The sequence below is a fragment of the Lingula anatina genome, chromosome 3, assembly GCF_051362555.1.
Source record: "Lingula anatina isolate TDL-2025a chromosome 3, LinAna3.0, whole genome shotgun sequence".
Lineage (NCBI taxonomy): Eukaryota > Metazoa > Brachiopoda > Lingulata > Lingulida > Lingulidae > Lingula > Lingula anatina.
In genome coordinates this window covers 2,621,729-2,649,566 of record NC_141769.1, presented here as the reverse complement: position 1 = coordinate 2,649,566, position 27,838 = coordinate 2,621,729, and the positions used below count along the sequence as shown (strand labels likewise).

The following is a 27,838-nucleotide window of genomic DNA, read 5'->3' as shown; positions in this document are numbered from 1 at the left end:
TCAAAGTTTTTGCAAGACGGACACTTCAATCACTGCAAATCTGAACTTTATTGACAACTTCTTTAGAATTCGAAGCAAAGTGACAAAAAAGATCCTGCTTTTATTTTGACACTTCTGCGTCTTGTTATTATATTTTATAATAACTGTTTTTCTACAAATTTTACAACCGCAAAAACGTACAGAGAAACGTATATATTTGGGTATTTCTACATCATTACAATACAACATTAAGTGGAACAATTATAAAATAAACTTTACATTTTTGAAATAACAGTACAATCGAACTGAAGACGTGACATATCTAAATATTCTTATATAAACCCTAATGTTGTATCACTAAGGAAATGCTTGTTTTAAAAGTTGCAAGTAGCCTTGTTCTATATAATAAAAATTGTTACTGTGTTTGCTGTCTCTACTAGCTATTTTGCATCAAAAGGGATTTTATAAATCAACGATATTTGTCTTTGATAATTCCTGTCAGTATACAAAAAGACAATTGCTTGGTTGATTTTGCAATAGGCTTATATTATTGTGATCAAATGCCAGTTCCCTAATGGAAACAACATTAAGCAAAACGCTGTGTAGTAAACATGTAAGTGCCAGGAATTACTGATGTCTCAACGTTGCCACGACGTCAAATGGTTACTTCTTACTTGAACACGTTACAATCGGTGACCTTGCTGGCAAAGTCACAGTAAAGCCCATTGAACAAATATCCCTTTGGACATTTAAAGGCGTAGTAAACTTTCTGGTAGAAGCAATAATAAAACCTGTCGCAGTGGCGGTCATCGCGGTGCAAACCATTACCTTTGCCTCGGCAGCTAAATCTGGAAAGTAAGAGTAGAGAGCTTAATGTTGCATTATAAGATGTACGGAAAACTCTCCTCCAATGGTGGGAAATCGGTTGATGTCAGTATATCACTTCATTATACGTACAACAGTGGCGGATTAGAGAGGGGGTCAGGGGGTCTTGTCCCCCTTCGATTTCTGGTCCCCTCTTGACATTGGAATTTTCACTAGCTGAATCATAGATCTAAACCATACCAAATAACAACGCTCGCCCTTTAAAGTACCAACTTTTTCCGGGGCTCTTCATTGGGCCCCGAACCCGATGTGTGTGTGTGTGTGTGTGTGGTGGTGGTGGTGGGGGTTGGGGGGGGGGGGGGGGGGTCGGCTTCGCATCCCCCCTTCAAATAATCTTGGATCCGCCCCTGGTACAAGCATTTCAAATAACACCCCGAGGCCCCGGTATGCATAACCGCACACCAAAGATTAATTATTTATAGAATATTTATTATTAACACTTACTGTGGTAAACAAACTTCGCAGTTCTCCTTACACAGGTCACAGATATTGACCTTCTCCAATTTTTCCGAGGAATAAGAGGCCACTTCTTCGTTACCTTTTGTTAAAAAATAATAATAATTTGAAACTGAAGCATCTTTTTACCAAATATTAATAACTATCTGTTTTGGAATTGCCTGATCGTAACGTGCGACTTAAAAACTGTCTAGCCATCCAATAATCTATCATTTTTAGTTTTTATTAATCGATCAGCCAACACATCAGCCAAGATTGAACAAATGAATGAACAGATACAAAAATGAATGAATATAATTACCTGGTGAATAGTAATCTGTAACCTTAACAATGGCAGGCTGTGTCTTGGCTACCAAGTCACTTCTATACAGCGTCAGGTCAACACACGTGGCCCTCTGATCGATCTAAAATACATACATGTTTCATAAATGTACAATGTACAAATACCTTCAATAAAATTCCATGAACAGATTAAGTCAAATACAATCAAGGAGCTGCTGAATCATTAAAAGGGCTTGAAATGCATGTTCTCTTCCTTAAAACAAGCATATAATGTTCAGTAAACTTGGTGACGAAGAAATGCCATCGCAGAAGTTATTCTAACCGACTAAAAGTAAACCCCAGACTTGCAATTATCAACCATTTTTTCTAATTACCTCATCAAGGTATAGAACGACCTTCCTTTCTTTCTTTTCCACCCTCTGAATGAATTCGACATCTTTCAGACTCTCCATGTCAGCATCAAACCCTCCTGGTAGCTGAATCTGCTCTATGGCCATTCCAGTTTTACCGGCTTTGAGATATCTACCACGTTGAAATAAAAGAGATATTTGATAACGGCTGTGCGGTCTAATGTAAGCAATGTAGCGACAATGCTAGAGAGACTTGACCTTCTTTAAAAAAGTATTTTTCTGTGAAAAGGTGTTATTTATTGTTTGGAAGTAGCATCATTTACAGAACCATATTTCACAATGAAAGCATACACATATATTGAAATCGGATTTTGTGCGGATTAGTGTGGTTTGGCATTGTTTGCATTTAATGGAAGATCTAAACCAAAACTTGATAATAACGTATTATGTACATGTAACTTTACCTGGTGCAGACTCGCAATTTCATGGCATTATCGCTTTCCTCCAGTACGGTCACGTTAAGATCAAACGATTTCTCCCTCTTGTCCGACATGACGTTATACTTGACAGTGACCTAAAACAAAAACACCGTTTACATTTCAAGCACACTCTTCCAACAAGCGATCTGGTTACCTCACTAACATTTCATAATCTTACAAAACGTAATATCGTCTTAACTGAATAATAAGATAGATTCCGAAGGCTTCACGAGAAGTTCTTAAGAGAATTCCATTTAGGATGTCATATATGACTCCATCTGTCTCCAGTAGGGATCCTACAGGACTCCATGGGAATCCTTCATGATTCTACGTACTGGGATTCCATAAAGAAATTCTATCGCACGCCCTATAGTAAACATGGGGAGTAACTATTGGAAAAGAGCCATCAAGTATTTTTTTACCTGTACAAGCGCCGAACCTGATCCACGAGCTGAAATAGTGGCTTGTTGAGGAATGTCGGGGAACTGAAATAATAATAATAATAATAATAATAATAATAATAATAATATCACAATGTGTCCCTTTTGTATTTCATATCTGTTTCATCTGAAATCTCTTCACTTTCAAAACTGTACATGTAGAGAACTATACTCCAGGTGTCGGAGACATTTAATATTTCATAGACGATGTCAATAATTTCAAGTCATAACTTTTATTGTATTCTCTATAATACGTTGTGTCAATTTTGAAGAGGCTGAGTAGGGCTTGTTTACCTGTCGCATTAAGAAGCCAGTGATAAGGAAGTGTATGAAGCCATTGGCTGGAGTACGTACTAAAGGTTGTAATATTGAATAGAGAGTCAGAATGTACCTGAGCAGGCAACGAGTTCACATTAAACGATTGAAACTGGTCATTCTTGTCAGTGTGGATTTCCTCTGTAGCGTTTAGACGTAAAGATTTCGACCGCGAATCTGGAAGGTTATACTAAATATCTAAAAGTTTCCAACGGTGTCCGTATTTCGAGCCTAATTCCAAATTACGTTTATATCTAAATTTGCGCGGTTCCGGACACGTTTTGGCGTCGCTCGCCAGTTAAATTTTTACGTTTCGCAAGAGGAATATCTGAGCTTACACAATGGCCGAGGGGATGCAGCAACTCGTGGAGACGCTGCAAATAATTGCACAGGACATTCAAGGAGGGCATGTGCGTTCTATCAAAGAGAAGAGAATAGAAGAGGCGGCTAAAGGTATAACAGTCTGCGACGGAGCGGTGGTGTCGGAGGTAAGATCGTACCTAGACGACTTAGAGGTAATGTATGCTTCTTTACATGATATTGTCGGGGGAGCAGTTAAATTGGTAACGAAAACGTCAAGGGGGGCCCTCAGGAGGGAGATAGAGAGGTTTTTGCAAACGCAGCCAGAAAGGTTGGAAACCCCGTGGAGAGTTATTAAAGAACACATTCAACGTTCTTTTTTGTCTGCGAATGAATCCGAGCGCCTTAAATCGGAATTGGAGGTTTTACGTCAAGCATCGTTCGAGACGTTGTTGGAATTTAATAGAAGGTTTAGGGAGGCGGCAAGTCGCGCGTACGCCGCTCCACGTGGCGCGGATACGGAAAGATTTATAGTAAGAGCCTATACGCGCGGATTGTTGAATCAGCAATTGGCTGAGGAATTAATTGTCAGGGGCCGACCTGAGACTCTGGAGGCTGCCATTCAGTGGACCGAAAACGAAAATTGCGGGAGAGAAATCTTTAGGCAAATGACCACGCAGGGTCACCACGCGCCGCAAACTAACACCATCACACAAAACAAATTTGCCGAGAAAGTTTTTTCACCCAGAGTAGAGGAAGATATGGACATATCTTCTGTTAACGCGGTCAATAAAGATACTGCACTGCTTTTATCTCAACTACAGGAAACCTCTAAACACATACAACAGGCACTAAAAGCACAGGAGCAAATGCAAACGCGTATAGCAAAAGTGGAAACGCGCGTATACAACTCCCCAAACCCCACTCCAAAATCGCACAAACATACACAGCGGCCACACCAACAGTCGCGTTCGCAGGGAAGTTACAGTTTACCGCAAGGGGTCCGAGATAATACTGGCAGGCGTGAGGAGAGTACGATACGATGTTTTCACTGTAACAAACCGGGTCATAAAAAAGCGGAATGTTACCAACTCAGACGACAGAGGAACCATTTAAACTAGTTACGGCAGGCGCTATGACCAAACCACTAAGTTATAGATTAGGCGTTTCACTATCCGTTAGCGGCGTGCAGTGCAAAAGTTTGATTGACAGTGGTGCCAGTTGTAGTTGCCTGCGTTTAGACATGTTTTTAAAGATCTGCAAAGCAACGGGTAGAACGTGTTTTTTAGAGAAGACAAACGAAATTTACAGTGTGTCGGGAGAGAAACTCGAGGTCAAAGGCAAAGCAAGAATAAAAATTGACGGGGCCAGCATTTTCGAGGTAGTAGTGATCGCGAATATTGAGCATGAAATGATACTGGGGATCGATATTTTAAAGAGCGGGAACGCGGAAATAAATTGTGTACAAAAAACAATGGTTTTCTTCGGCAAAGAATGGTCTTTGACCGACTACGGACGGCCAGGTCTGATCGCGGAAATAGTTCAGTTGCCACCGTCATCGGGAAATGCCGATATTGACGCGATGATCAACGAATACCGCGACGTATTTAGTTCTACCGAGAATCCCCTAGGCAAATGCGACCTGTTGCCGATGATAATCGACACCGGAGACAATAGACCCGTTCAACAACGAGCTTATCGCGCACCACTAGCAAAAAGGGAACTCATAGAAAAGGAAATACAAAATTTGCTCGATAATGACGTGATTAGGCCGAGTCACAGTCAGTGGAGTTCCCCGGTACTTCTTACGCCGAAATCGGACGGTTCCATGAGATTTTGCGTCGATTACCGCAAAATAAACGAGATAACAAAGGTCGATAGGTACCCGTTGCCACTTATCAGCGACATCTTTGACAACATGGGAGGAGCGGCGTATTTTAGCGTCCTGGACCTGAAACAGGGGTTTCACCAGTGCACGTTAGACGAGGCAGATATGCATAAAACCGCTTTTATTTGCCACAAAGGTCTATTTGAATACAAACGCGTCCCTTTTGGTTTGGTTAACGGACCTAATCACTACCAGAAGCTGTTAGATCGCGTTTTAAACGGCCTTATTGGGAAGTCGGTGTACTGTTACATAGACGACTGCGTGATTTTCTCGAAAACAATGGAGGAACATGTCGAACATGTGCGTCAGGTTTTAGAAAGATTCCGCGAAGCTAACCTCAAAATCCACCCAAAGAAATGCGAATTTGCCAAAGGTGAAGTACATCTCCTTGGTTACATCATAAGCAAAGACGGGATTCGCAGCAATCCCGACAAATTACAACCAATTAAAAACATGCCGACGCCGCGGAAAGCGAAAGATGTTAGGTCCTTTTTAGGCACCTGTAACTATTATGCGCGTACGGTCCCTGATTTTGCGAGAGTAGCAGCCCCATTGTACAAACTAACGAAGAAAAACGAGCGATTTGAGTGGAGGGAAGAGCATCAGAGAAGTTTCGACAGATTAAAAGAACTGCTGATGTCCAACAAAGTGATGGCACACCCGCGAATAAACGAGCCGTACAAACTTTACACAGACGCTTGTAATCACGCGATAGGCGGTGTTTTGGTGCAGACGGACGAGCAAGGGGAAGATAGAGTGATTCAGTATGTCAGCCACAAACTGTCACCCAGTCAACAAAGGTATTCTACCATCGAAAAAGAAGCTTACGCGGTTATGTACAATGTCAACAAATTGCGACCGTATTTGTGGGGCGCGGATTTGACCATTTACACCGATCATAAGCCCTTGAAAGCGCTATTTTCTTCTAAACTGCAAAATGCGAGATTGCAAAGATGGGCGGCAATTTTAGCTGAATACAATCCTAAAATTGAATACATAAAAGGCGCGAAAAACGTGTGCGCGGATTTTTTGAGTAGACTCCCATCAGAGCGCGAGGAAATAGCCATTATCGACACGGAAGAGGATTGGGTGGATCCAAGGTCATTTCCGGATAGCATGGCTTTACATAACATCCCAATTGAAGCCGATGGGTTAAATGTTGATGATATAAGACAACACCAAACCGCGGAATTTCCGGCGGAGATAGCTGAAGCCCAAAACGAAGACTCAGATTACGAAATTCTCCAAGGGATTCTTTACTCGGTCAGACCACCTAATCCGACAGAGCCCGATTATCCGCGTTTATTGCTGCCTAAACAGTTCAGGAACAATATCATTGACCGCTGCCATAAAGATGTGGGACACATGTCCGTTTATAAAACCCTTTGTCGTGTCAGGGAATGTTATGTTTGGAAAGGGATGAGGAAACACATTTCTAAATGGGTAAAACGATGTCCGACTTGTCTAGCCCATAAAAGCACCCCCCAAAGAACCACCTTAGGCGAATTGCCAATGCCCGCTTACCCCTTTCAAGTTGTGGGTATGGACCTGATTGGCCCGTTTCAAGAATCACCAAAGGGAAACAGGTATTGTTTGAATGTTATTTGTTATTTAACGGGTTGGGCCGAAAGTTATCCCATTCCGGACAAGTCTTCAAAAGCAGTTGAATTGGCTTTAGCTACAGAATTCTTTCCCAGACATAGCATACCAGAAATTATCATCACAGATAGAGGTAGCGAATTTAGCGCGGGGGAATTTCGCAATTATCTTCAAACAATGGGTGTAGATCATAGGCGGACCACAGCTTATAATCCCAAATGTAATGGCAAAGTTGAAAAGTTTAATCAATGTTTCAAAGGATTATTGGCCCGCCTTGTTAACAACAATACTCGCACATGGGAAGAGCAGATAGCTAATGCTTTGTTTGCTTACAGGAATAGTGTTTCCTCAGTGACCGGGTACACACCATTTTTCCTAGTTTATGGCAGGAACCCTAGAATGCCACTGTCGACGTTGGTAGGTGCATCAAATAACCATCATCCTTTGAAAGGTCGGCTTAGTGATCTGTCTGACGCTCTAACGGCAGCCCGAGATAATCTTCAGGCAGCTAGATTAGAGAACAAAAGACGTTTCGACGCTAAGGCGAACGCTAACAAAATTGAGGTAGGTGATTCAGTTATTGTTTTCGCACCTGATAACGTGACTTTTGGATCAAAATGGGACCCAGTCTGGACAGTGACCAGACAAAGAGGGAACGTCTTCTGGGTAAGTCATCAGCAAACAGGTAAGTCGCGTGTAGTGAACAGGGACAAATTAAGACTTGTGGACAGAGGATTAGCCTGGGATGAGATCAGACCACGTGCGCGTCGAGTTTTCAGGAGACGACCCAACCCAATAAGAGCTGAGTTGCAACTTGGTACCACACCAGTCAACGCCAACGCTCCAAGGGCAGAGGTCAACCAGCGCGCAGCGGTAAGTAACTCCAACGGGCGTAGCCAGGTAGCGGAGAGGATCGAATCCGAGATGCCGGTAAGTGTTGGAGGTGAGTCACAGGCAGCTTCACGCAGGCCAACATTGCATGCAAAACGCAAGCATAACACCATGACACGACACCACACGCCCACGCACTCACATAATACAAGGTTTAGGAAAAGATGTATCCAAGCAACGGAACAGGAAGATGCGCTGTTGTCGCAGATTGAAGGGGACGAACTAGACGGTCCCCAGCCTGTCAAGGCGTTAAGGATAACCGACAGTGGGTCGGGAGAGAATATGGAAGTGGACTCCATGCATAGATAGGAGCATGGGTAAGTAAAAATGGCGGTTTTAAGCATATTGCTTGGTATTTTAGCCCCAGGGTGAAATGGGGGTGGCAGCAGCTACCTGATGGCGTCCTAGTGACCCAGAGGCAGCTCTTTGGCGGTGACAAAGGCCGTATGGACGGTAGAAGTCACCAGGGAGAAACCGCTGGTAGTCTAAGAGGAGACTGGTAGTCTCAGGGTAGACTATGGATACGGATCGCCGTAGTAACACGGGATTACGTAGAACAGACTGAGGGAGGTGTACATAACCTCAGTGGACAGGGAACAAGGGCGAAGGGGATAACGGTTAACTTTAACCCTTTCTGCAGGTAAAATGACTCTCAAACGGCTGTACCAGCCTTGGCCAGGGCGGGTCCAGTCGGTTCGAGCGAAGGTGCACATTCGTCTCGGACAAAACTACGAGGGTTATTTGACTTTGTAGGATGGGCGGCTAATGTTCCTTTTGGTATCGGCATATTCTAAAGTGCTGACCAGTGTCGCCAGGTTGTTCATGAATGACATGTTCATGATAATACTAGGGGGTTACCTAGTGAGGTGTTCTTTGTTTCTTTTTTTCTGGTACTTGGGTTATCCCACGAAATTATATTCGCTAATTTCATGTAAAACTTGTATTTTTCAGAAAAAGTAAGAGCCTACTAAGGTGACCATCCAAGAAGCCACGCCGAGCAAGACGAGCATTTTATCCCAGAATCCACTGGGAGTCTTGAAATATAATGATATTGAATTTCATTTAGTTTGTAAAGATTTATTTTTCTTTACATGGCGAGCTCAAATTTGGATTCAAAATGTGTTCATAAAGAATGAGGAGGGTGATGTCATACCTAGCAAGGGCAGGTATACATACCCCATATTTTTGTCACTTGATTCTATGAACTATGATACAATTAATGTGGATATAGGGTTATTTTCGATATAGCACTAATGTTTTTTCTCATTTTTCTGGTAGACAGCGCATGACCCAAGGAAGCATGGAAATGTACAAGTAATTTTGGTTTCCAATATTATTGTAGATAGATAATGATTTTCGTATACTACCCTAATGATATTTTTCTTTTTCTTCTAGAGAGCACATAGCCCAGGGGACGGAGTAAAAGGATAAAATATTAACGCTTATAACAATTTTTTTTTCAATTAACATGAATTCTTTTTCAGAAAATCCGCATTTTGCGTTTTAAGTGTACTTTCAGTTTCAGAGCGAATTCCGTAGCAGTGTCAAATAGGGCGCGGCTACAACCATTACCGGGCCGTCTTCGATTTGTGGTCTACGACATGTTAACACCAGCGGGGAGTGATAGCTGAGAGGGTTCCACCTATGGAGGCATCGCCCTTTTCCATCCTACGAGTTGTCTGTAATCTACACAACGCACGGGCGGCCTGCACTCTCCGACGCTATTATCATCGGCGCTCCGATCGTCATGGTGGGCTACGAATCGTTTGGGTTTACTGGTGGAGGTAGTCACTTCGCATTGGCTACGCACAAGATATATGGACTCTAACTAGAGAACAAATGACTCATATATTAAAAAGAAAGAAATGTTAAAGCAAATGGTCGAGAGACAACTCGATTTTTTGTTTGTTTTTTTTTTGTGCTGTCTGAGCAATTGGGTAAACCTATGTCCCTCTTCCTAAAGAAAAAAAATAGGGAGAGGCTGGCGCAGCCGGCTCTCAGCACCGTTTTACATTTGCTTATTCAAGGTGTTGCTTGCTCAGAATCATTGTTATTATTACTATTGCTAACTTTTTGATGCATATATATATGTTCCTTGGTGTTGTTTTAATGACTATAATTTTCCTGGTGCTAATAGCAAAGTGCATAATACTTAGTGTGTAGCGTACATTATTATTATTATTATTAGATTAAAATAATTTGGTAAATAGGGTTTCCATGGTAATGCTTGCAGGGTTTAATTGAGATTCTCATTTTAAGTAAGGCCGTATAATTATTTGAACGTCTACAAAGTAAGAAAAATTTCATATATATATTCCATTTTTCTTTGTTTGGGAAAGGGAGGAATATGTCGGAGACATTTAATATTTCATAGACGATGTCAATAATTTCAAGTCATAACTTTTATTGTATTCTCTATAATACGTTGTGTCAATTTTGAAGAGGCTGAGTAGGGCTTGTTTACCTGTCGCATTAAGAAGCCAGTGATAAGGAAGTGTATGAAGCCATTGGCTGGAGTACGTACTAAAGGTTGTAATATTGAATAGAGAGTCAGAATGTACCTGAGCAGGCAACGAGTTCACATTAAACGATTGAAACTGGTCATTCTTGTCAGTGTGGATTTCCTCTGTAGCGTTTAGACGTAAAGATTTCGACCGCGAATCTGGAAGGTTATACTAAAGCGTTATCCTATCTAAAAGTTTCCAACGGTGTCCGTATTTCGAGCCTAATTCCAAATTACGTTTATATCTAAATTTGCGCGGTTCCGGACACAGGGCTCCTATTCGACATATCTGGAATATGAGGTATGTAAAACTGAAACGAGATAAACTTAAACCTACCTGTAACCACACTATCATTTTAAATTTTAAAATCTTTATTTCACTGAAGCCAATTAACTATGCATATATATAGGGGTATTCGAAGCAGTTTATTTATTATTAATTAACTAACCTCGGCTCTTTGCAAAACCAGAGCGTTTTGATCATTGACAGTGAAGGATTCCGAGGAGCCCCCTGCTGTGACCCGGATGGTCATATCTCTGGTGGTGGCGTACAATGCCACATACTCGGTCAGGGCCTGAAGCGCTACCACAGTATCCTGGAATGAGGATAACAATCATTAACTTACAATCAGGGCTTTCCATACTATGTCAGGGCTAGTAGTAGTGCTACCACAACGTCCCGGCATCAGGATAACAACGATGAAAGTACATCTTTGAGCTTTGCTTTTGATAAAAAATGTCCAGCTTTAGCATCATGAATTACAAAACAGAGTGAGCTTTCTAGTGTTCCTTGTATTCTTGGATCGTTCATACTTATTTTGACAAGAACACATTAAGTCTCGCAATGATAGTAAGGAGTCATACTGTAAAAATATGTTAATATCAGTTGGGAATATTGTTACACTTTAAATAAACACTTTAAGAAGCGAATTACCTACAAATGAATCATGTATTTCTATGAAAACAAAAGTAAGCAGTTCAGACTTATTTAGAATCACGTCTCGAATATATAATACACTACACCTCATGTAGATATTGACCGCCACCCTCACCTGTGTAGAGCCGAAGCTGCCATAAGAGTTCTGTTTGGAGACAAGGTACTTCAGAATTGGAATGCTCTGTTCATTATTAATGGCGTTGTGAACAAAGAGAGCGTAACCAGCAGTCTCAACTTCTTGTGTTGGTGGATTGTAGCAGTACCGATATTCACACCTTGGAGTATCAGCTATCTTCCAGTATTTGTATCCATCTGAAACCATTAAGCTCTATTAACATCCACAGGCCAGGAACACAGTTCTTTTTTCAATGTACTTGCCAACCTTCGTCTATAGCCATTCTTATTTTAATAAGTGTAAAAACTACCAATGCCATAGAAATGTTTGAAAATGCTGCTTCCAAAGTATGAAGCGATCAGTGAGAACACCAAATCTCAGTGTTACGGCGGCCGCATAAAGATGCAGAATTCTGCATACATGTTTGCACATCCCTGGATGTCATAATTTTATTCAGTAAACTTATACAATATTAGCCGACAGTTCATGACATTTGACATTTGACGCAAAAATGGCAGTTCGTATCACATTTCAATACACAATATATTTCATTGCGGGCTGCAGATGAAACCAACAAAACGATTTTTTATACATACCTTCGTATGTAGCCATGGCGTTGAGCTTGTTGAGCGCCATGTTAGCAACCGGGCTTTTTGCTAGATGCAGTGCATAGGTCACAATTGCGAGAGGATATGGATCGTTTAGGCTTGGCAGCTGGTTTTCCAGGAACGAAACAGCAGAGGAAATGGCCCTTTGGAACTCTGTCCAGTTAGCCTGTAAAAGACACAGCGTATCATTGTAACATGCTGTATTGCCTTGGAAAATAATCTCGATGATCTTTGAGTCAATCAATTTTTATATATATATTTTTTAATTTGTACATTACCTCCTGTACAATTTTATAATATACAATTTCCAAGATACTAAACTTATCAGCTTATCCCATTTAATACAAAATTGTAGTAACTAGAAGTACAAAAAACTGCCGAAATAATACCAATGTATATACATGAATGTAAGCATCCGATGTGTTTCTATGTACCATGTACTTACATTGACTGCATCGTCGTTTTCCTTTAGTGCAATGAGAACAAATGCTGTGAGGGGCGCCCCTTTGCCAGACCCACCCTGGAACCAAAATAATCTTTGTTTGAGAATACGTTTTTATAAATGCTTGTTTCACTACGTTTGCAAATGTTTATAGCACATCGTCATAAAGCAAGATATAAGTTGGTTTAAAATAGCTTGTAGATTAACATGTATATTTTAATTCAACAAACCTTGCATAAACAAGATTTTATGCACCAAGAAAGGTATGACCAAAATAATGTATCAATTAATTGCTTTCAAGTGCTGACTAATATGTGGTAATATGAAGAGAAGCGTTTTGAGTACTGTCGTGTTGCCAAGCATTTAGATGGTCGTAATCACCTGTAAGTTTCTGCTGTGGACACTGCCCACCTCGGGGAACGAGCCGTTTTCGGCCTGGTTATTAATGAGGAACTGCAGACCCTTCCGTAGAACTTCGTCGTCGACAAAGGTGAACTCCTTGATCTGGTGGAATATCTTCATGACAAAAGCAGTCAGCCTAAAACATTGGAAGCAAATTGCTATAATATGAAATAAATTCAAGTAGACTGTGCTGTCAAAAATGACATTAAACCATATGCTCCAAACTAAGGTCAGCAAAAAAAAAAAAAAAAAAAAAAAAAAACAAAAAACAAATCAGAAACGAGGTATCCGCTACTGGGAAACAGACAGAGAAAAAACTCTATGTTTAATTTTTAGCCATAGCTTTATTGGCTTGGGCGGTATTACTGTGGGAGAAGAAAAGCTCATCCGTATATTGAACGCTTACCAGGTGCTCCCGCCTTTTTTATTGTTCTTTGTCGGCCCCCAAGCACTGTAGGATCCATCGGGGTGTTGATAAGTGATTTCGCGCATAACACCTAGAGAAAACGTGACAATTGAAGCATCACAGTATATACCTTTAAACATCATAATAAAAACTTAATTGGTGCAACTGGTCTCCGTGTATAGGCTTAAATAACCAACTACAGGTTTCCCAAATAACAACTATTAATTGTGTAATTTACGTCTTGACCAGTCCGTACCTTTCTCCATAAACCCAATTAGTTTAGATTTTATAGGTTCCACCAACTGGCCAAGCGCTTTGAAATATTTGGCCACGAATACATCTGGCGCCAAAGCAGCCATCGTCTGCTCTCCGCACCCAGATGGCAAGCGCATCAAATGCTCTAGGTTTTCAACAATATTTCCAATCAAATCGCCTGGAATATAAGAAGTAAAAATAAGCGCTTACGTGGATGCACAACGATACAGTGCCAAATATGTACTGACGCAGATAAATAAACGTCTACAATTTTCAAGATCACAGTAGTATAGGGATTATCTTTAAATCACGCCCATTCCTTTAAAATGTCAAAATGACAAGTTCTGTATCCTTCTTAATGCAGACAGGTCACCGTACCTACCTATGACAGAGACAGACGCCCTGGCAGATCCTTGAACAACGCCTTGGGGTAATGCAAGATCAACGTTGGCCGAGAAGGTTCTTGATTTAGACAAATCAACAATCATTGCTCTGTTCAGTTCACGTTCTAGACCCTCAGCCTGGTTACGAACAAAACACTTCAGTTACACATCATGTGAGTTACACATGTAAAATACACATATAAATCAATGGTCATATTTTACCTTTTTTATTTATTCTCTCTATTTATTTTTTATTCATGTTCTTTAGCCTTTTATTTGTGTGACATATTTCTTTTTAACTAAAGCAGACAACAACATGACATATTATTATTATCAAGAAATCCTGATGCACTCTTACCTCCACTAAAAGCTGTCTCCTCACTGCGTCAGCGGCCATGTTGGATTGGGCGCGAATCTCTACGTCAATCCTGCCGAGGGCAACAGGAACAATTGGAAAGAAGACAGACTTCCCGGTGTTGGCAGGAACCTAAAGGTGACAAATAAATCACTTTAAGGAGGGGGTGCTTTCAATACCGATTCACATGATAATATTGACAAAAAACTTATAAGAAATGGTTTTATTTTTGTAGAATCATTTGTTATTATTCCTGTATTCGTTTTATGAAATAGTGAGCGGAACAAACAGAAATATACACACTGTACCTTGTAACTGAAACAAGCAACAGGGAAAAATGAAAAATTAAAATATGGGTGCTACATATAAGAAGGGAGTTTTTCACATATTACTATCTCTAACAGATAATTATATATATTCATTCGAACTTGAACGTTACTTTTTAAAAAATATTTTAGAGGGTCGTGAAATTTGAATTACTATCAACCAACCTTTATACGTAAAACCTGCTCTTCGGCCGATGTGGAAAATTCGCCAAACATGTTTCTGACAATATTCAGGAATCCCCCTGTATTTGGCAGGGTAACTTTTACCTGAAAAGACACAAATCCAAATGAGCCCTTGCCTGCAATAAGTATTTGAATAGCTTATAAAGACTATATAACCCCTAACTCTAGGCATCACCAACAGAAAAGACCATTGGTAAAATAACATGCATATAATGAATTTAATAATAATAATAAATAAATAAATAAATGACAGATAATTTAGTAATTTAATTACTAGATAATTAAATAAGGCTATAAACTTTGTTCCGTTTCCAACACGGCATTCTCTTGAAATGTATCTACATTCAACTCTGATATGTTGAGCAATTCTGCCGATACTTACGTTCAGCTCTCTGTCCATGTAGTTAAATACGACAGCTTGTAAGATGATTTCTTCTCCCCTGGTGACAGAATACGGCAAGTTGAAGGAAACGAAGAATGGACGGAACACTCTAATCTGAGAAAAAAAGATAAGTCTGCTTGTTAATACCAATGATTTATAAAAAAAAACAAGAATATTATACGTTGCTTTCAAAAAAAAAAAAAAAAAAAAAAAAAAAGAATATTACAGGCTATCATCCACAAAGGCATCGTCTATTTATTAAGAAAAAAAAAAAAAAAAAAAAAAAAAAAAAAACAATTAGCAGAAATTGCCAAAAAGCAGAAACGCTAAAACATATGTAAGACTATGACGGTTCATGCCATATATATCACCATCACCAGCATCTAAACTGTGCTGTTCATCATTCTTACCTTGGATGGGTCATCAACAACTCCCAGACCTGTGACTGGGTTGACAGCGAACGCACTGGCTGACCACGAGGTTATGGTGTCTGGAACCACGACGCTCATGTCTGCCATGCCGGAGGAACTGAAACACACACAGAATGCATAAATAAATGAATAAAATAAATAGATAAACTTTGGGGGTTGCTTTTTTACTGCTTTTCGCTAGGCACCTGTGAAATTTACATTTTGTATGTGTATTACAATACGAAAATGATTTTTTTGGTACATATATACAAGACAAACATATGATTTCCATCGATTACAAATTACATTTTATATTTACAACTTCAGATAACATTAAATTTTTAACCTTGATAAATTCATCTTGCAAATGACAAAATTATTAATTACATCATACTGAATTTTACCCTTTATATATCTGTTCTATTTTGTTTATTTTCACCCCGTTCCATTTTATTCTATGCCACTAATCTCTAATCCATCCGTTTCTGTTCAATCGATCTGCTTCAGGCTACACTGTGAAGCAAGTTTTAAGTACTCCCCGCCCTTTCTTACATGCCCTACACCATGGTGACTGCACGCAAACAAAAATTACTGTCAATGACTGCTGAACGACATCAGAAATAGCGGCTATTTTTAAATGACTTATTCATGAATATCAGTCGACATATTATCTATTTCAGGCCAATATTTAGCAGGCAGTGTAAAAGCAACGACTCCCTTTTGGGTGTATATCTGGATCAATACTCACCAGATCACGAATGAAAATGCAAACCACATAAACTACCATGTATTTTATGATATTTTCTTTTTATGCCCATGGTTATGAAGTCATCTATTGTAAGTGGCCAATGTAAAATGGTGAAATAGCCGCAATTTCAATACGACATACCCCAACGAAACTTCGGACCAAATCCAAGTTTCGGGAAAATATTGCCTAACTCTACCCACGGGCTGTAAGTCATTCCCCGAGGAATCAGTCGAGTCAACACTTTCTTCGGGAACTGGACCGGACGCGAGTGCACGGTTGCGGTCACCGATTTCCAAATATTTGGGTACAAGTCTATGGGCTGCAATGTGATAAAATGGACTTCTAATACAAGCATTCATGAATTTATCACAATACCATTCGACGATTGCTTTTGGAATGTTCCTTGTTAGTGGTGGTGGAAGTAGCACGGTCCTGCCTCCCAGGGGTTGTTCTGGGAAGTACACAGGGAAACGGTAGACGTCATAGGCATTGGTTATTGCCTGTGAAGTACCGGTCGATAGGGTGTTTTTATACCGTACCTTACAGTTGTCTTACTCCAGATCCAAGTTTCAGGGAAATGCTTTCTGACTCTAGTTACAGGTTGCACATTATTGCCCGATCCCCTAGGTGATGCTACCGGCATGGGAGCTGGCGGGAACATTCCAGGTGCGCCATCCAGGCCATCAACACCTGGGTAATAAGGCAGAGGCCTTCGGACTGCAATGCGATAAGACGCTGGGGGTATATTTCGGACCCATTCACGTCGAGAACATAACGAAGCACATGTTAAACTGCACTGACCCTAGAACACTTCGGTTTGCTTGGGTTCCCGTTAGTGAAAGAGAAAGCGGAAGTGCAAAGGCGCGTGGTGATTATCCTGATTATCCGCCCTAGGTATCCCTCGTTCTTTGCGTACTCGTACTTGTTATATGAGCGATCAGTAGAGTGCGTACTTTTCCACAAGCCAATACCATACCTTAGAGTTGTTTTACTCCAGATCCAGGTCTCTGGGAAGAGTTTCCTGACTCGAGTTACAGGCTGTAAGTTACTCTGTGTTGGGCCTTGGGTAGCTGGGGGTGCTGGGCCTGGAGCCCCGGGTACACCCAACGGCCCCTCAGCTATACTGTCAATGGTTTTATAATAAGGTATGGGCCTAAATACTGCAATGGGATTAAAGAATCCTTACTAATTCATACCAAAACATGCGCGTAAACAGGCAAGTCATTCCGTGGTTTTGGGGAATGGCGGATACGGCCCCTTGGGGACAGCCGTACCAGGAAATAAAACAGGAAATTAATCTTGTCATCCAAGATCTGCCTCAACCTAGCGACGGTTATGGATTTATATACCGCTACACACCTCATGCTGAATGTGTCCCAAATCCAAGCTTCCGGAAAGAATTGCCGCACCCGTGGTGAAGTCCCACTTTTACGTGTAGGCGTTGATACAACAGGCGGCACCGTGGTTGTGGCGGGTTGCCTAGTTGAAGTAGTAGTAGCGAATGTAGCCGTTGGCCGATATGTTGTTGTTAGGTACCAATGCCTCTCTACAATCAAATAACATACCTTACAGTTGTCTTACTCCATATCCAAGTCTCGGGAAAGAATTTTCTTACTCGGGTCACAGGTTGAAGCCCTTCGCTTGCTCCACCACTGGTTGCAGCAGGACCGGGTGCCGCCGCCAAATTAGTGTCAGCTACGGCACTAAAGGCAATACCGCCACCACCACCTCCTCCGCCACGGGCGTAGGCCCCGCCTTCTGCAAATGTGGAGGGAATGAGGGATAGAAAGCCGGGGGGAAACGAAGCTTTGTTCAAATCAGGATTATTTTCGAACGGGTATTAGTCTAAAAAGCGTCACCAGACGCCAGGATTTTAACAAAGCAAATCTGTCGTTAGAAGATGCAGTTTAGGCCGATATCAGGTCGAAGCAATCCTGTCTGAACACACAAGCTAGTTTCATTGCATTTCAAGCGGTGACAAGTAGAAGCGATTTTACAGGATAAGCAGTGCAGTGTAAAGGATTGATTCTTTAAACAATTAATATGACGGGATCCTATTACAGGACAAAGCTCGATCAGTTTTTTGGAAACCCGAAGGTAAAATGTGATAGGAATATTACTTTAAACATATTTTCGTAATAAAGTAAATCTTTAAGAAAGTAATTAAATTAAGCGTACTGTCATATAAGTCTTACTCTGATTAATAATGAAGGATAAATAATGATCATTGAGACCTATATATCTAATAAGGAGATCGTTGTGAAAACGTTTTAAGAATATAAGCACCACTTTACACAAAGGTTATCTCCGTACCTGTGGAAAAGGGACATTAAAGCAGGAAAAAAGTAGAACCTACCCTCGATTTTTTCGTAGACCAGTGCGTCCGTGAGTATGATAACCCCGGCGTTCTATAAGGTAAAATTTAACAATTAGATGTATGAAACAGTAAAAGACATATTTCACCCTTAAAACAGTTTGTACTGTAAACAGCAAGATATAAAGCATTGAATCTCTCTGTTTATAGTACAGAGGCGTTTTGCTTGCAAACGGGTTTTGAAAGACAGCATGGTACACTGATGGGAAATAAAATAATAAACCATTGCAAGGGTTATTCCTTACATTATGGACCATGCCTTTCATAACTGAGTAAAAAAAAACTTAAGAGGGGAGTAATTTTTTTTAAAGCTAGGAACAAGCCTTATTTATTAACTTACATTAAACACGTCCTTGGCGTCGGTCCCAGAGATACTGTACGGCCACCAGTATCTGTAGAAAGGTCCGGGATAGAATCCAAATCCACCGTATTGGTTCACTTCTTCCATAATCTGAATTATTTTTCATCGAAAGACCATAATATAGTACATGTCTATAACAGTTTAAAGTAAAGCAACTTGGTATCTATTCATCAGAAACATTGTACATCACATAAGGCCGAGTATGTATTATCAAACCCATCGTGTATAAAATCATTCTCCAATTTTAAAAACGAGTAATTTTACTTCATGTCGATTTGTTTAAAAGTCAACGTAATAGTTTTACAAGAGGACGTGCTTGACTGTCAGTACATGTCGCCATTGAAGCACTTACACCATCTTTTGTGATATCATTCCCCTTGTTTAACAACAGAACGCTCTGGTCAACAGCCAGGAGACAGACCACAGAGTTAGGGTCAGCTCTTACTCTGAGGTCCACACTCTGTCCAGGTTCGGCCTCACTTCTGGACGCATTCAGAGAGACCTGAAGTAACAATTTCAAAGATAATAAACGATTAATTTATGGTGACATTTATTTATCTTTATTTTTCAAATTTTACTTAGGATTGATTGAAATAAAATTTTAGTTTTTTTATGATAAGCAGTTTCATTTTCTAATGAATTGTCCCGCAAAGCTTTTAATGAAATTTTATTTATTTATTTATAAACCCCTAAACTCACAAGCTGATATTTTTTCTCTAGAAAAAATAAATCTTAACTTCATTTCAAAGAAAAAAATTATTCGTTGCCAACTCACCATGTTCTGAATAGCGCCTTCTACATTGAAGCTCACGCCGTCATTGACAATCTCGCCGTCAGGTCTCACATAGTACACAACCATTTGGGCGCGGGGGGCCATCGATGACGTCAGAGGGATGCGGAAGGTGCTTGAACTGGTCAGCGTGACAACCCCAGATGCTGCTATTTCGCCTCTGGCCAAAACCTAAGAATATGAATTTAGAAAGTACTGCAAACAATCAGGTACGATGTCCCCCCGAGTAGGGTCTATTATATATACATGTATATAACCTGTACAGTAGCTATATGTATTGTCTACCAATTCACCGTCAGTAGATTAATGTAGACGGTTCCGGTATGAATATCGAGTGAATTAATGTTCTGATACTGTAAATGTTTCTTCTTTAAAAACTATCTCGATTATGCCATTGACTTCTAAATGGGTGGGTTACAAACTTATTTACTGAACAAAATTATGTGTAAGTATTGTCCACATTAACTAAGTGAAAAATTTTATTTGCATTTCAATCTCCGCGCCAATTTTTTTCCCGCCGATAGCGAAGTTTATGACGTGAACCACTTCGTCACGTGGTCCGAAAGTGTTCAGGCTCACCCTACCTGATAGTTCAGCTGGTCGACTTGTTCAGTAGTAGTCACAGCAAATGTGGCATATTGTCCCGCCTAAAAAAGTAAGAATGTTATCGTAAATACTTGAAAAGGGGTACGATATGCAAATGCGAGGTACTGTACTTAGTAAGGCCTACGGGTAATCCGAACGCACAAAAATACTACCACATGTAAGTACCCTATGAATGAACACGTTCAGGGTAAATTTGCAAACAGCGTTTGACATCTATTTTCAAGGCCATCATAAGCCGTCATTCTTGAGTAGTGATATACAGGGTACTATAACTTTCCACTACCAAGTTTATGTTCTTACTCACCACGGCATCCGTTGTGATTACTAACAGTTGTAGATAGCTGTCACTGGGAGAGTGCATCCTGTTAATATTCCTGTAACCTGTCCTCTTTTCATATTCAGCCTAAAAGAGACGGGTTACTTTAGTTTCTATTGTACAAATTGCAACTGAACGATTATTATTATTATTATTATTATTATTATTATAGTTTTCTCGGGGAGAAGGGTTGGAAGAAATTGAAGATGATAATATTACATTAATTTTGAGTAAATTTGACTGTTACCATTATAGAAGCCTTTCTCATCTCTACTCTCATGTTTTTCCTATATTTACTAATCACTCTATCGTATAAACAATTCGTTTTATTCTAGTGTTCCAACGATACTCACCCTTAAATCCATTTGCTGGGCGTCACTCGGTGGCGTGAGGGTCACTTCCACTATCCCGTCCTCTGGGATGGACAGCAGCATAGATGGTCCCTCCCTTGACAGTAAGGGATCATACCACCACGGTCCGGGGAAGGCGATGGAACGCTTGGCAATGCCCACGGGTTTAAGGGGCACGGGTTGGATGAACGGTGGAGAAGGGGTTGGGTCTGGGTTGGGGTTCTTGTATCTCACCGTGGATGTGATGTTCAGTGTGGCGGGTTTTCCTAATGGCGTGTCGTCCTGGTATGTAACTTTCACCTGAAAAAGTTTTAAAATACACCGATTTAGCGATTAAGAGGTGTCAACGCCTTAGCCTTAAAAAAAAAAAAAAAAAGAATGACATCGTCTGAACGCGACGCCATAAATGACGTTATGTTTTATGCCAAAATTAATGTCTGTATTTCACAAACATTAACCAGGACGTTAAAAATACTGACTTTTAGTTTTTACCATAAAATTTCCATTTCAGTGCTAAACCATTATAATTTAAGCCATCACCAATGTCTTGAAAACATATAATGAAACTAAAAAATTATAATAGCATCGCTGGTACATGTAATACGCATTTTTTATTTTTTTTATTAAGGAAATAGAAGCACCCGGGACAATTAAGTAGTATATTATATGTGTTCATCAATCATACTGCTTTGTTTAATAGGTTTTCCCATGCATCTACAATTTAACCACAGAGTTTACTTTATTTGCAAGTGCTTGGTGATAAGAATCAACCGTGTTTCCACGATGTTAACAGGTGTGACCTACGAGTAGTTTCGAACCGGTCGAGGACAATTTTGGTTTAACGTAATGTGGAATATGTAATATTACTAGCAGGACTACATTCTTCTGCATGTGAACGCGTTAAGGAGATATCTATCTAATACTCAGTCATGTTTCGATCATGAAGCATCCTGGAATCAAATCAAATTTTAATTCACTTTGAAAAAAAAACTTACATATCCTTTATAGGCCAGGCCAGGTTTGAAGGAGCTGGGGGAGTTCTGCAGCCATTCGACCTTATATGGCGAGTTCACGAAGTATTTAGATTCTTCTCCAGAAAGCGTGATGCCAGTGAGGGTCTCTGTCACGTTCGCTTTCACCTCAATCCCGTATATATTATTGTGGCCTATCAGTAAGTCTTCCCTGAGAAGAGTGAAGGACGCTTCCCCTGTCACTTTGTCCAACTGAAATATATCAAAATATCCCATTTAGTCAGCTATCCGGTGCCTTTATTTCACTTGCAATCTCATTAGCAATAGTGATAAAAGTCAACTTTAATGCTTAAATGCTTAATACAGAATGGAAGTGAGCAGCAGAAACTAGTGGCATTGCGAAAGTACCCCAAACAAAGTCAGCCTTATAACCTGGTTTAAAAACTTATAAAATATGAAATGAGTTGGTAAAATGGGATAATCTACTTACCACCATTCTTTGTTCAACACCATACGTTCCGTTGTACCTGTATTTCTTACAACAGGTGGGAACTGCTCTCAAAGTAACGGTACCTTCCACAGGCTTACCATAGGTGTATCTATTGTGCAAATAAATAAATATTTCAATAAATAAATATTTAAATAAATAAATAGATAATTATAAGCGATATATATCTTTGTCCTTATCTTTATGTAGGGAAGAAGCTCTATACACTGTACAATGTTGCAGCATCTGTGTTCTGTTGTTGCAAACATGCAATCGACCCTCACGGTTATTCTAAGAACTTCAGAAAAGTTAAGCGTGTTTAAAAGTAACTACCCTCATTTTAACTGTATGCAAAAAATGACTTAAATTCACTGTCATCTTACTGCATGTCTTTATCAAAATGACATTGTTATTGTTTATTATTCAAAAAAATGATTTAATTATTTCGCTAATTGGTTAGTTGGTAATAATAGTTCTTTTTACTTACGTTGCAACAATTTTTCCAGTAATTGAAGGGGCGTCCTCTAAGATATATGGTGGAAGTTCAACTTTGACCTCGAATTTCGGTAAAACTGATAACAGACAGAATGAAGGTATTAAATACTGGTACTACTACATGACATATAAGGAGCTTTAGAGTGAAAACAAGATAAAATTATCTTATATTAGTCAGGAATAAAGTTTTTATTACTTTAAACTGTGCTTTTTATTCACATTTCTAAAATGCTTATCATTTTCATCTTTAATCAGGTCTTTATATAAAACTTCTCAATGTAAACATGTCTGATCTAAGACAATATCATGCTTACCATATTCGTCGACCTCAAATTCTGTTTCCTTACTTTCTCCCTGCAAGTTGGAAATGTACATAAGACTAATAGTTTGATAAAATATTTTACCACTAAAGATCTCGGACAGTAACTGTGATTAATTAAGTTCCAATTTAATATTTGGCAGATTCTTGAGACATCATTATACTTTACAACTTTGTGCCAATTTCTAAGAAGTAAATTTTACATCCATCCAATTTTGAAAAAAAAATTACCATAAGGAAAGTATATTGGCCAACCTCGCGTGTTTCCGTTTCGCAGGACGAAATTGGCCGAGGATTTCCAAATCACAGGTCGGCTACCACTAAAACCACGGCAATCATGCCGAAGACTTACCAAGATCTTGACTTTTATTTTCCAATCTCCCAAGACTGGTTCGGAAGGCAGCGCCATTTCACTGCTTACTATGCCAGCCTCTCCCTGGACGTCGATCATCTGCTTTACTCGATTTTCTCTGGCGTCCTGGTTAATAAACAATTTTCAGTTTCTGTTTGTGGAAAGGATGTTTACGTTCATGATCTTTTTAGTTGTAAACATCCATAAATAAACTCCCAGGAGTGAAAAGCGGAGCTTCAACGTTTTTCAAGATACGATATTACTTGAGATCATTTTAATTTTTCATGAATTTCTAAACAAAATTACACATCCATATCAACAAGATGCAAATCAATCGAAATGGGCAATAAAGATTTTTTTAGATTTCCGAAGGTTCAATTACATCTATCTAATAATTATGAGGCTAAAAAAGAAACACTCTTACGTATATCTCAACTGTCATAGGAGCAATGATGGGTTTCAAGTCGGGACCAGTGGCGAATGCCCTGAAGCGAACTGGAAAATAAAATTCAACATAAAGTTCTCAAATGTGATGTTATTACACCATGACAACGCGAAAGACATAACTCTGCAAGGAATGAGTCACCGAGGAAATCATTACAGCCATGTTAGAATAATAGAAATGACAGCTTTATACCTGAGTTATCTGCATATCATGAGGGTTATAGTTAATGCAACAACTGCCCTAGAGTGCGCGATTTTAAATTAAATATGAGTACTGGTTGAATAATTCATTGCTCCATTCGAATGATCAAAAATATTTTTAAATTTAAGCAGCAAACACTAGGTATATTTAGACAACTGTGAGTGATTTATATCTGTTTGGATGTTGCAATGTGTATTTAAACATTTATTAAGTGTATGAAAAAGTGGGCAATAGTTAAAAGGTGGGCGAAACATGACAAACGAAGCGTCTTTTTTCAAAGCAGATTTGCGAATAATAAAGTACTTATGATGATCTGACACTTGTCTATGTTCCTTGCCATCTTTAATTAACATAAAATATAAGACCTGCGAATTGAGGGAGCGGCCATGAAACAGCTAATAGAAAAGAGTAGTGGGTAAAGCTGACCATTGTATACACTAGCAGTACACATACATGTACAGTATACTAGTTGGTGAACATATTAATTAGCCAGTGAAGCTACTTTCGTCACGACACTCACCTGTCTGTCCCGGTTGGTAAATCCCTTTATCTGTCTGGGTGAAGATAGAGAGACTTTTGGAATCAAACTGCAACCACGTCTCATTGGTGAAGGTGAGGCCGCCATTACCTATCACTTTTAACTTGAAGTCTCCGTAATAAGTATAGTATCTGTAGACATTGACGGGTTCTATATCTCTCGGTACCTACAAGAATGGTCGTGAGAACGGTTGCTACAGCATGAAACATATCTGTGCTATCTTCATGTTAGAATAAACCGCTATTATCTCTTACGGCAATTATTTCGAAATAAATAAAAAATATGATTAGATAAATAGCTTAACAGATAAATTAGCAGGAGCGCTATTTTTATCAAAATTGTTCACGTGTTCTTATCTACGCACGTTGTGCATGTATTTTGTAGAAATAAAGACGGAGCACATTCAGTTTTTGTTTTTCTCATAGAGTCGGTTATGTCGCTTTAATCAACGCCCAGGTTGTGATTAGTTTTGAGAAGATGGAAAGGAACAATATTCATGAATGTGACAACCTGTTTTGCCGAAAGCCAGTTTTGTTATCAGATGGGATCGACCTATGCGGAGTGTCATGTATACTTACAGCATGTAATTGCTTCGTACATTTGAGGATAATATAATCTGTTATCTTTATTTTTAATGAGCTGCACTAAAACTCTTGGATAAACATACCACAAGCGAGTAAATGCTTCTAGTACTTTTTTTCATGTATTTTACATGTTTAGTGCAGCTTGAAGTGGTGATTAGGAGTGGTTTAATTGACTTCTTCCGTCGCTATAGTCGCCCGTTTTAGTCTCTGCACTTTTAAGTGGAATATATTAAAATGTCAATAAGAGCCAGGCGCTAGTTGCGTAATTAAATGATAACACTACTTTGAATATATATATTACAAATGTAAAATGAGTGCATGTGTTGCGCTAATGTATATAAATGGAGAGAAAGAAAATGAGAGAGAGAATGAACTTAAAAGATAGAGCTTACCTGAATCGACAGTGTCCCAGATGAACCTAAAATAAATAAAAAAAAGAAAAGAAAAATTATTCGGATATTTTATAAGATGTCATTAACATTCAGAGATATAATGCATGTAAATATGCTAAGCAAAAATATCCCATGTGAATTATTTACGTGACATGTAATAGAGCCCAACTCCAAATGAGCGGGTGTTGTCTTAAAATTTTATTTTTAATCTGGAGTACACTGAACAACAAAACTGACCCTGAATGATTTAACAAATATATACATAACCCATAATGCTAATAACATGTATCTAAGTTTTGCGTGGGTCGTTTATATTTTTGCTCAGTGTGTATTTTTTAATTTAAATTTGAGATGTGTCAAATAAGGTTAACCGCTGGTAATTTGGTGCTACATCGCCATTATCTTTAAACGATAAAAGCCTTAACAGTCATTCGTGGTTTGGAGAAAACATCAACGCTTGCTATTACATATCCGGACTCCTTGATAAAGCATACACCTTTACAGATAAAGGGAATCAAATTGGAATGAGGACATCAATTATACTGCAGATACGGTGGCTCTTTAAAGGCATGAAGCTAACAACTGCGTACCTTCATATACGGTACATACTATCACAGTACATGCCACAGTCGGGACCTGTCATGCACGCACGGCACTGGGATAAATAATAACATTTCTTCTGTAAACAAGCTCTGTTGACACCATGTTAGATCTCGGTTTATCTCAAACTGTCCCTTTCCTCCACATCGAACGAGTGCGAGATAAAGTATAAACCAGCCGTATATCTAGCAGTACCGGTATCTTCACATCAGTATTGTAATCAGGGCACCGTGGAGATAGAGGGTCATCTTTAACATTCACTTACGAACCAGAACAAGTGCCAGCAGAGCAAGACTGTTGACCTGCCTGTCTTCTTCTGCCATAAATATGCAGATCGAAGATGGATAAAGTGATAGAAAGAATGCTGTCTCAAACGCCACATAAGCCTCCTTGGAATTATACAATCCCTTCATGTTTTACATAGACATTTTACATAATTATTAACCTATAAATAATGTCAAGGGTTTCGACGAGTGCCCGATTGGTTTAGAGGGTGGGGGTTATAAAAAGAGAAGGACGTCCGACGCATGAGCGCTATTTCAAACCGTACATCTATTACTGATGTCCCTTTACTAGATTAATTATGTGTCTGACCATGTAATTAAATATGTAATTAAATCCTTACCGAGACGAAACACGCCGACACCGCCAGCAATTGCCGTGCCGTTTCGGTCAATGACGGCGGTAATTGTCACCGGTAAGTTCGGGGTGTCCAGTTTTAATATGGACACGCTAATGTCGTAAGTCAAACCAGGACGGAATCTTCTGGGGGAAATCATTATGTAGGAACTGAAATATAATGCAATGAATCTTTGAAAAATAAATTTTAAAGTATTAAAGCAAGTCGTTAGATCGCCAAATTATAAAAACTTAAGCCGCTGTTATATTGAGCTTTAACTCAAGGTATCGTCGACCATAAAATCAGCATAAACAAGCACTTAACTTCATTTTGGTAATATATGGACACTTTTTAAGCTAACAAGCCTCCAAGACGTTTGTATACTGGTCCAATGATTTGTATTTAAACCAGAGCTAGAGCATTGAATGGTAAAATGTTCTTTGGCACAAGAAAGACGCTACAGCAGTTCGAAAAAATAAACAGAGAAAAATGAAAAAAGAAAAATATCAGTAAACATTTGAACTAACCTATCATATCCATAAGCACACGCAATCCACAGCGCTGCCACGACGGCACCAAACACAGGCCGCGTCCACATTTTTAAAACAAAAGAGGTATAAAAATAATCCAGGCTAAACCACTCTCTGTGTGACCGTTGATGTTCACCAAAGTGAACTAAAATTATAATCAGGCCAGGGAAGCGGCACGTCTTATATATA

General features: G+C 39.4%; 1 protein-coding gene across 5 annotated transcripts; it reads right to left on the bottom strand.

Annotated features, from left to right (window-relative positions):
- Nucleotides 1-29: 29 nt before the first annotated feature.
- Nucleotides 30-27,838, bottom strand: LOC106158185 (CD109 antigen). Of its 5 annotated transcripts, none has more exons than XM_087009385.1 (36): nucleotides 27,647-27,838; nucleotides 27,126-27,289; nucleotides 25,901-25,926; nucleotides 24,907-25,090; nucleotides 24,165-24,235; nucleotides 23,741-23,866; nucleotides 23,384-23,423; nucleotides 23,062-23,146; nucleotides 22,578-22,686; nucleotides 22,112-22,339; nucleotides 21,120-21,416; nucleotides 20,755-20,853; nucleotides 20,429-20,491; nucleotides 19,830-20,015; nucleotides 19,407-19,556; nucleotides 19,034-19,144; nucleotides 18,676-18,727; nucleotides 17,885-18,077; nucleotides 15,572-15,689; nucleotides 15,162-15,275; nucleotides 14,762-14,863; nucleotides 14,274-14,402; nucleotides 13,915-14,053; nucleotides 13,534-13,710; nucleotides 13,278-13,368; nucleotides 12,851-13,007; nucleotides 12,473-12,547; nucleotides 12,016-12,193; nucleotides 11,420-11,616; nucleotides 10,817-10,963; nucleotides 2,854-2,916; nucleotides 2,417-2,526; nucleotides 1,977-2,124; nucleotides 1,622-1,724; nucleotides 1,309-1,402; nucleotides 30-827 (listed from the first exon to the last, which is right to left on the bottom strand). In XM_087009385.1, exons 1-36 carry the CDS (start codon nucleotides 27,715-27,717, stop codon nucleotides 650-652), a joined length of 4,575 nt encoding a protein of 1,524 aa, XP_086865511.1. In that variant the 5' UTR covers nucleotides 27,718-27,838; the 3' UTR covers nucleotides 30-649. The 5 variants fall into 5 exon arrangements, with proteins under 5 accessions (XP_086865511.1, XP_086865512.1, XP_086865513.1 ...); XM_087009386.1 differs by lacking the exon at nucleotides 17,885-18,077 and adding an exon at nucleotides 17,679-17,865; XM_087009387.1 differs by lacking the exon at nucleotides 17,885-18,077 and adding an exon at nucleotides 17,296-17,479.

Excerpts from the sequence above, each read along its gene's own strand:
- LOC106158185 (XM_087009385.1), bottom strand. The coding sequence starts at position 27,717 with ATGTGGACGCGGCCTGTGTTTGGTGCCGTCGTGGCAGCGCTGTGGATT. Across the intron at positions 18,728-19,033 it reads ACGCCAAGGACGTGTTTAAT|AACGCCGGGGTTATCATACT; the intron begins GTAAGTTAATAA and ends TTTACCTTATAG. Across the intron at positions 15,690-17,884 it reads TGGAGTAAGACAACTGTAAG|TTCCTCCGGCATGGCAGACA; the intron begins GTATGTTATTTG and ends TGTGTGTTTCAG.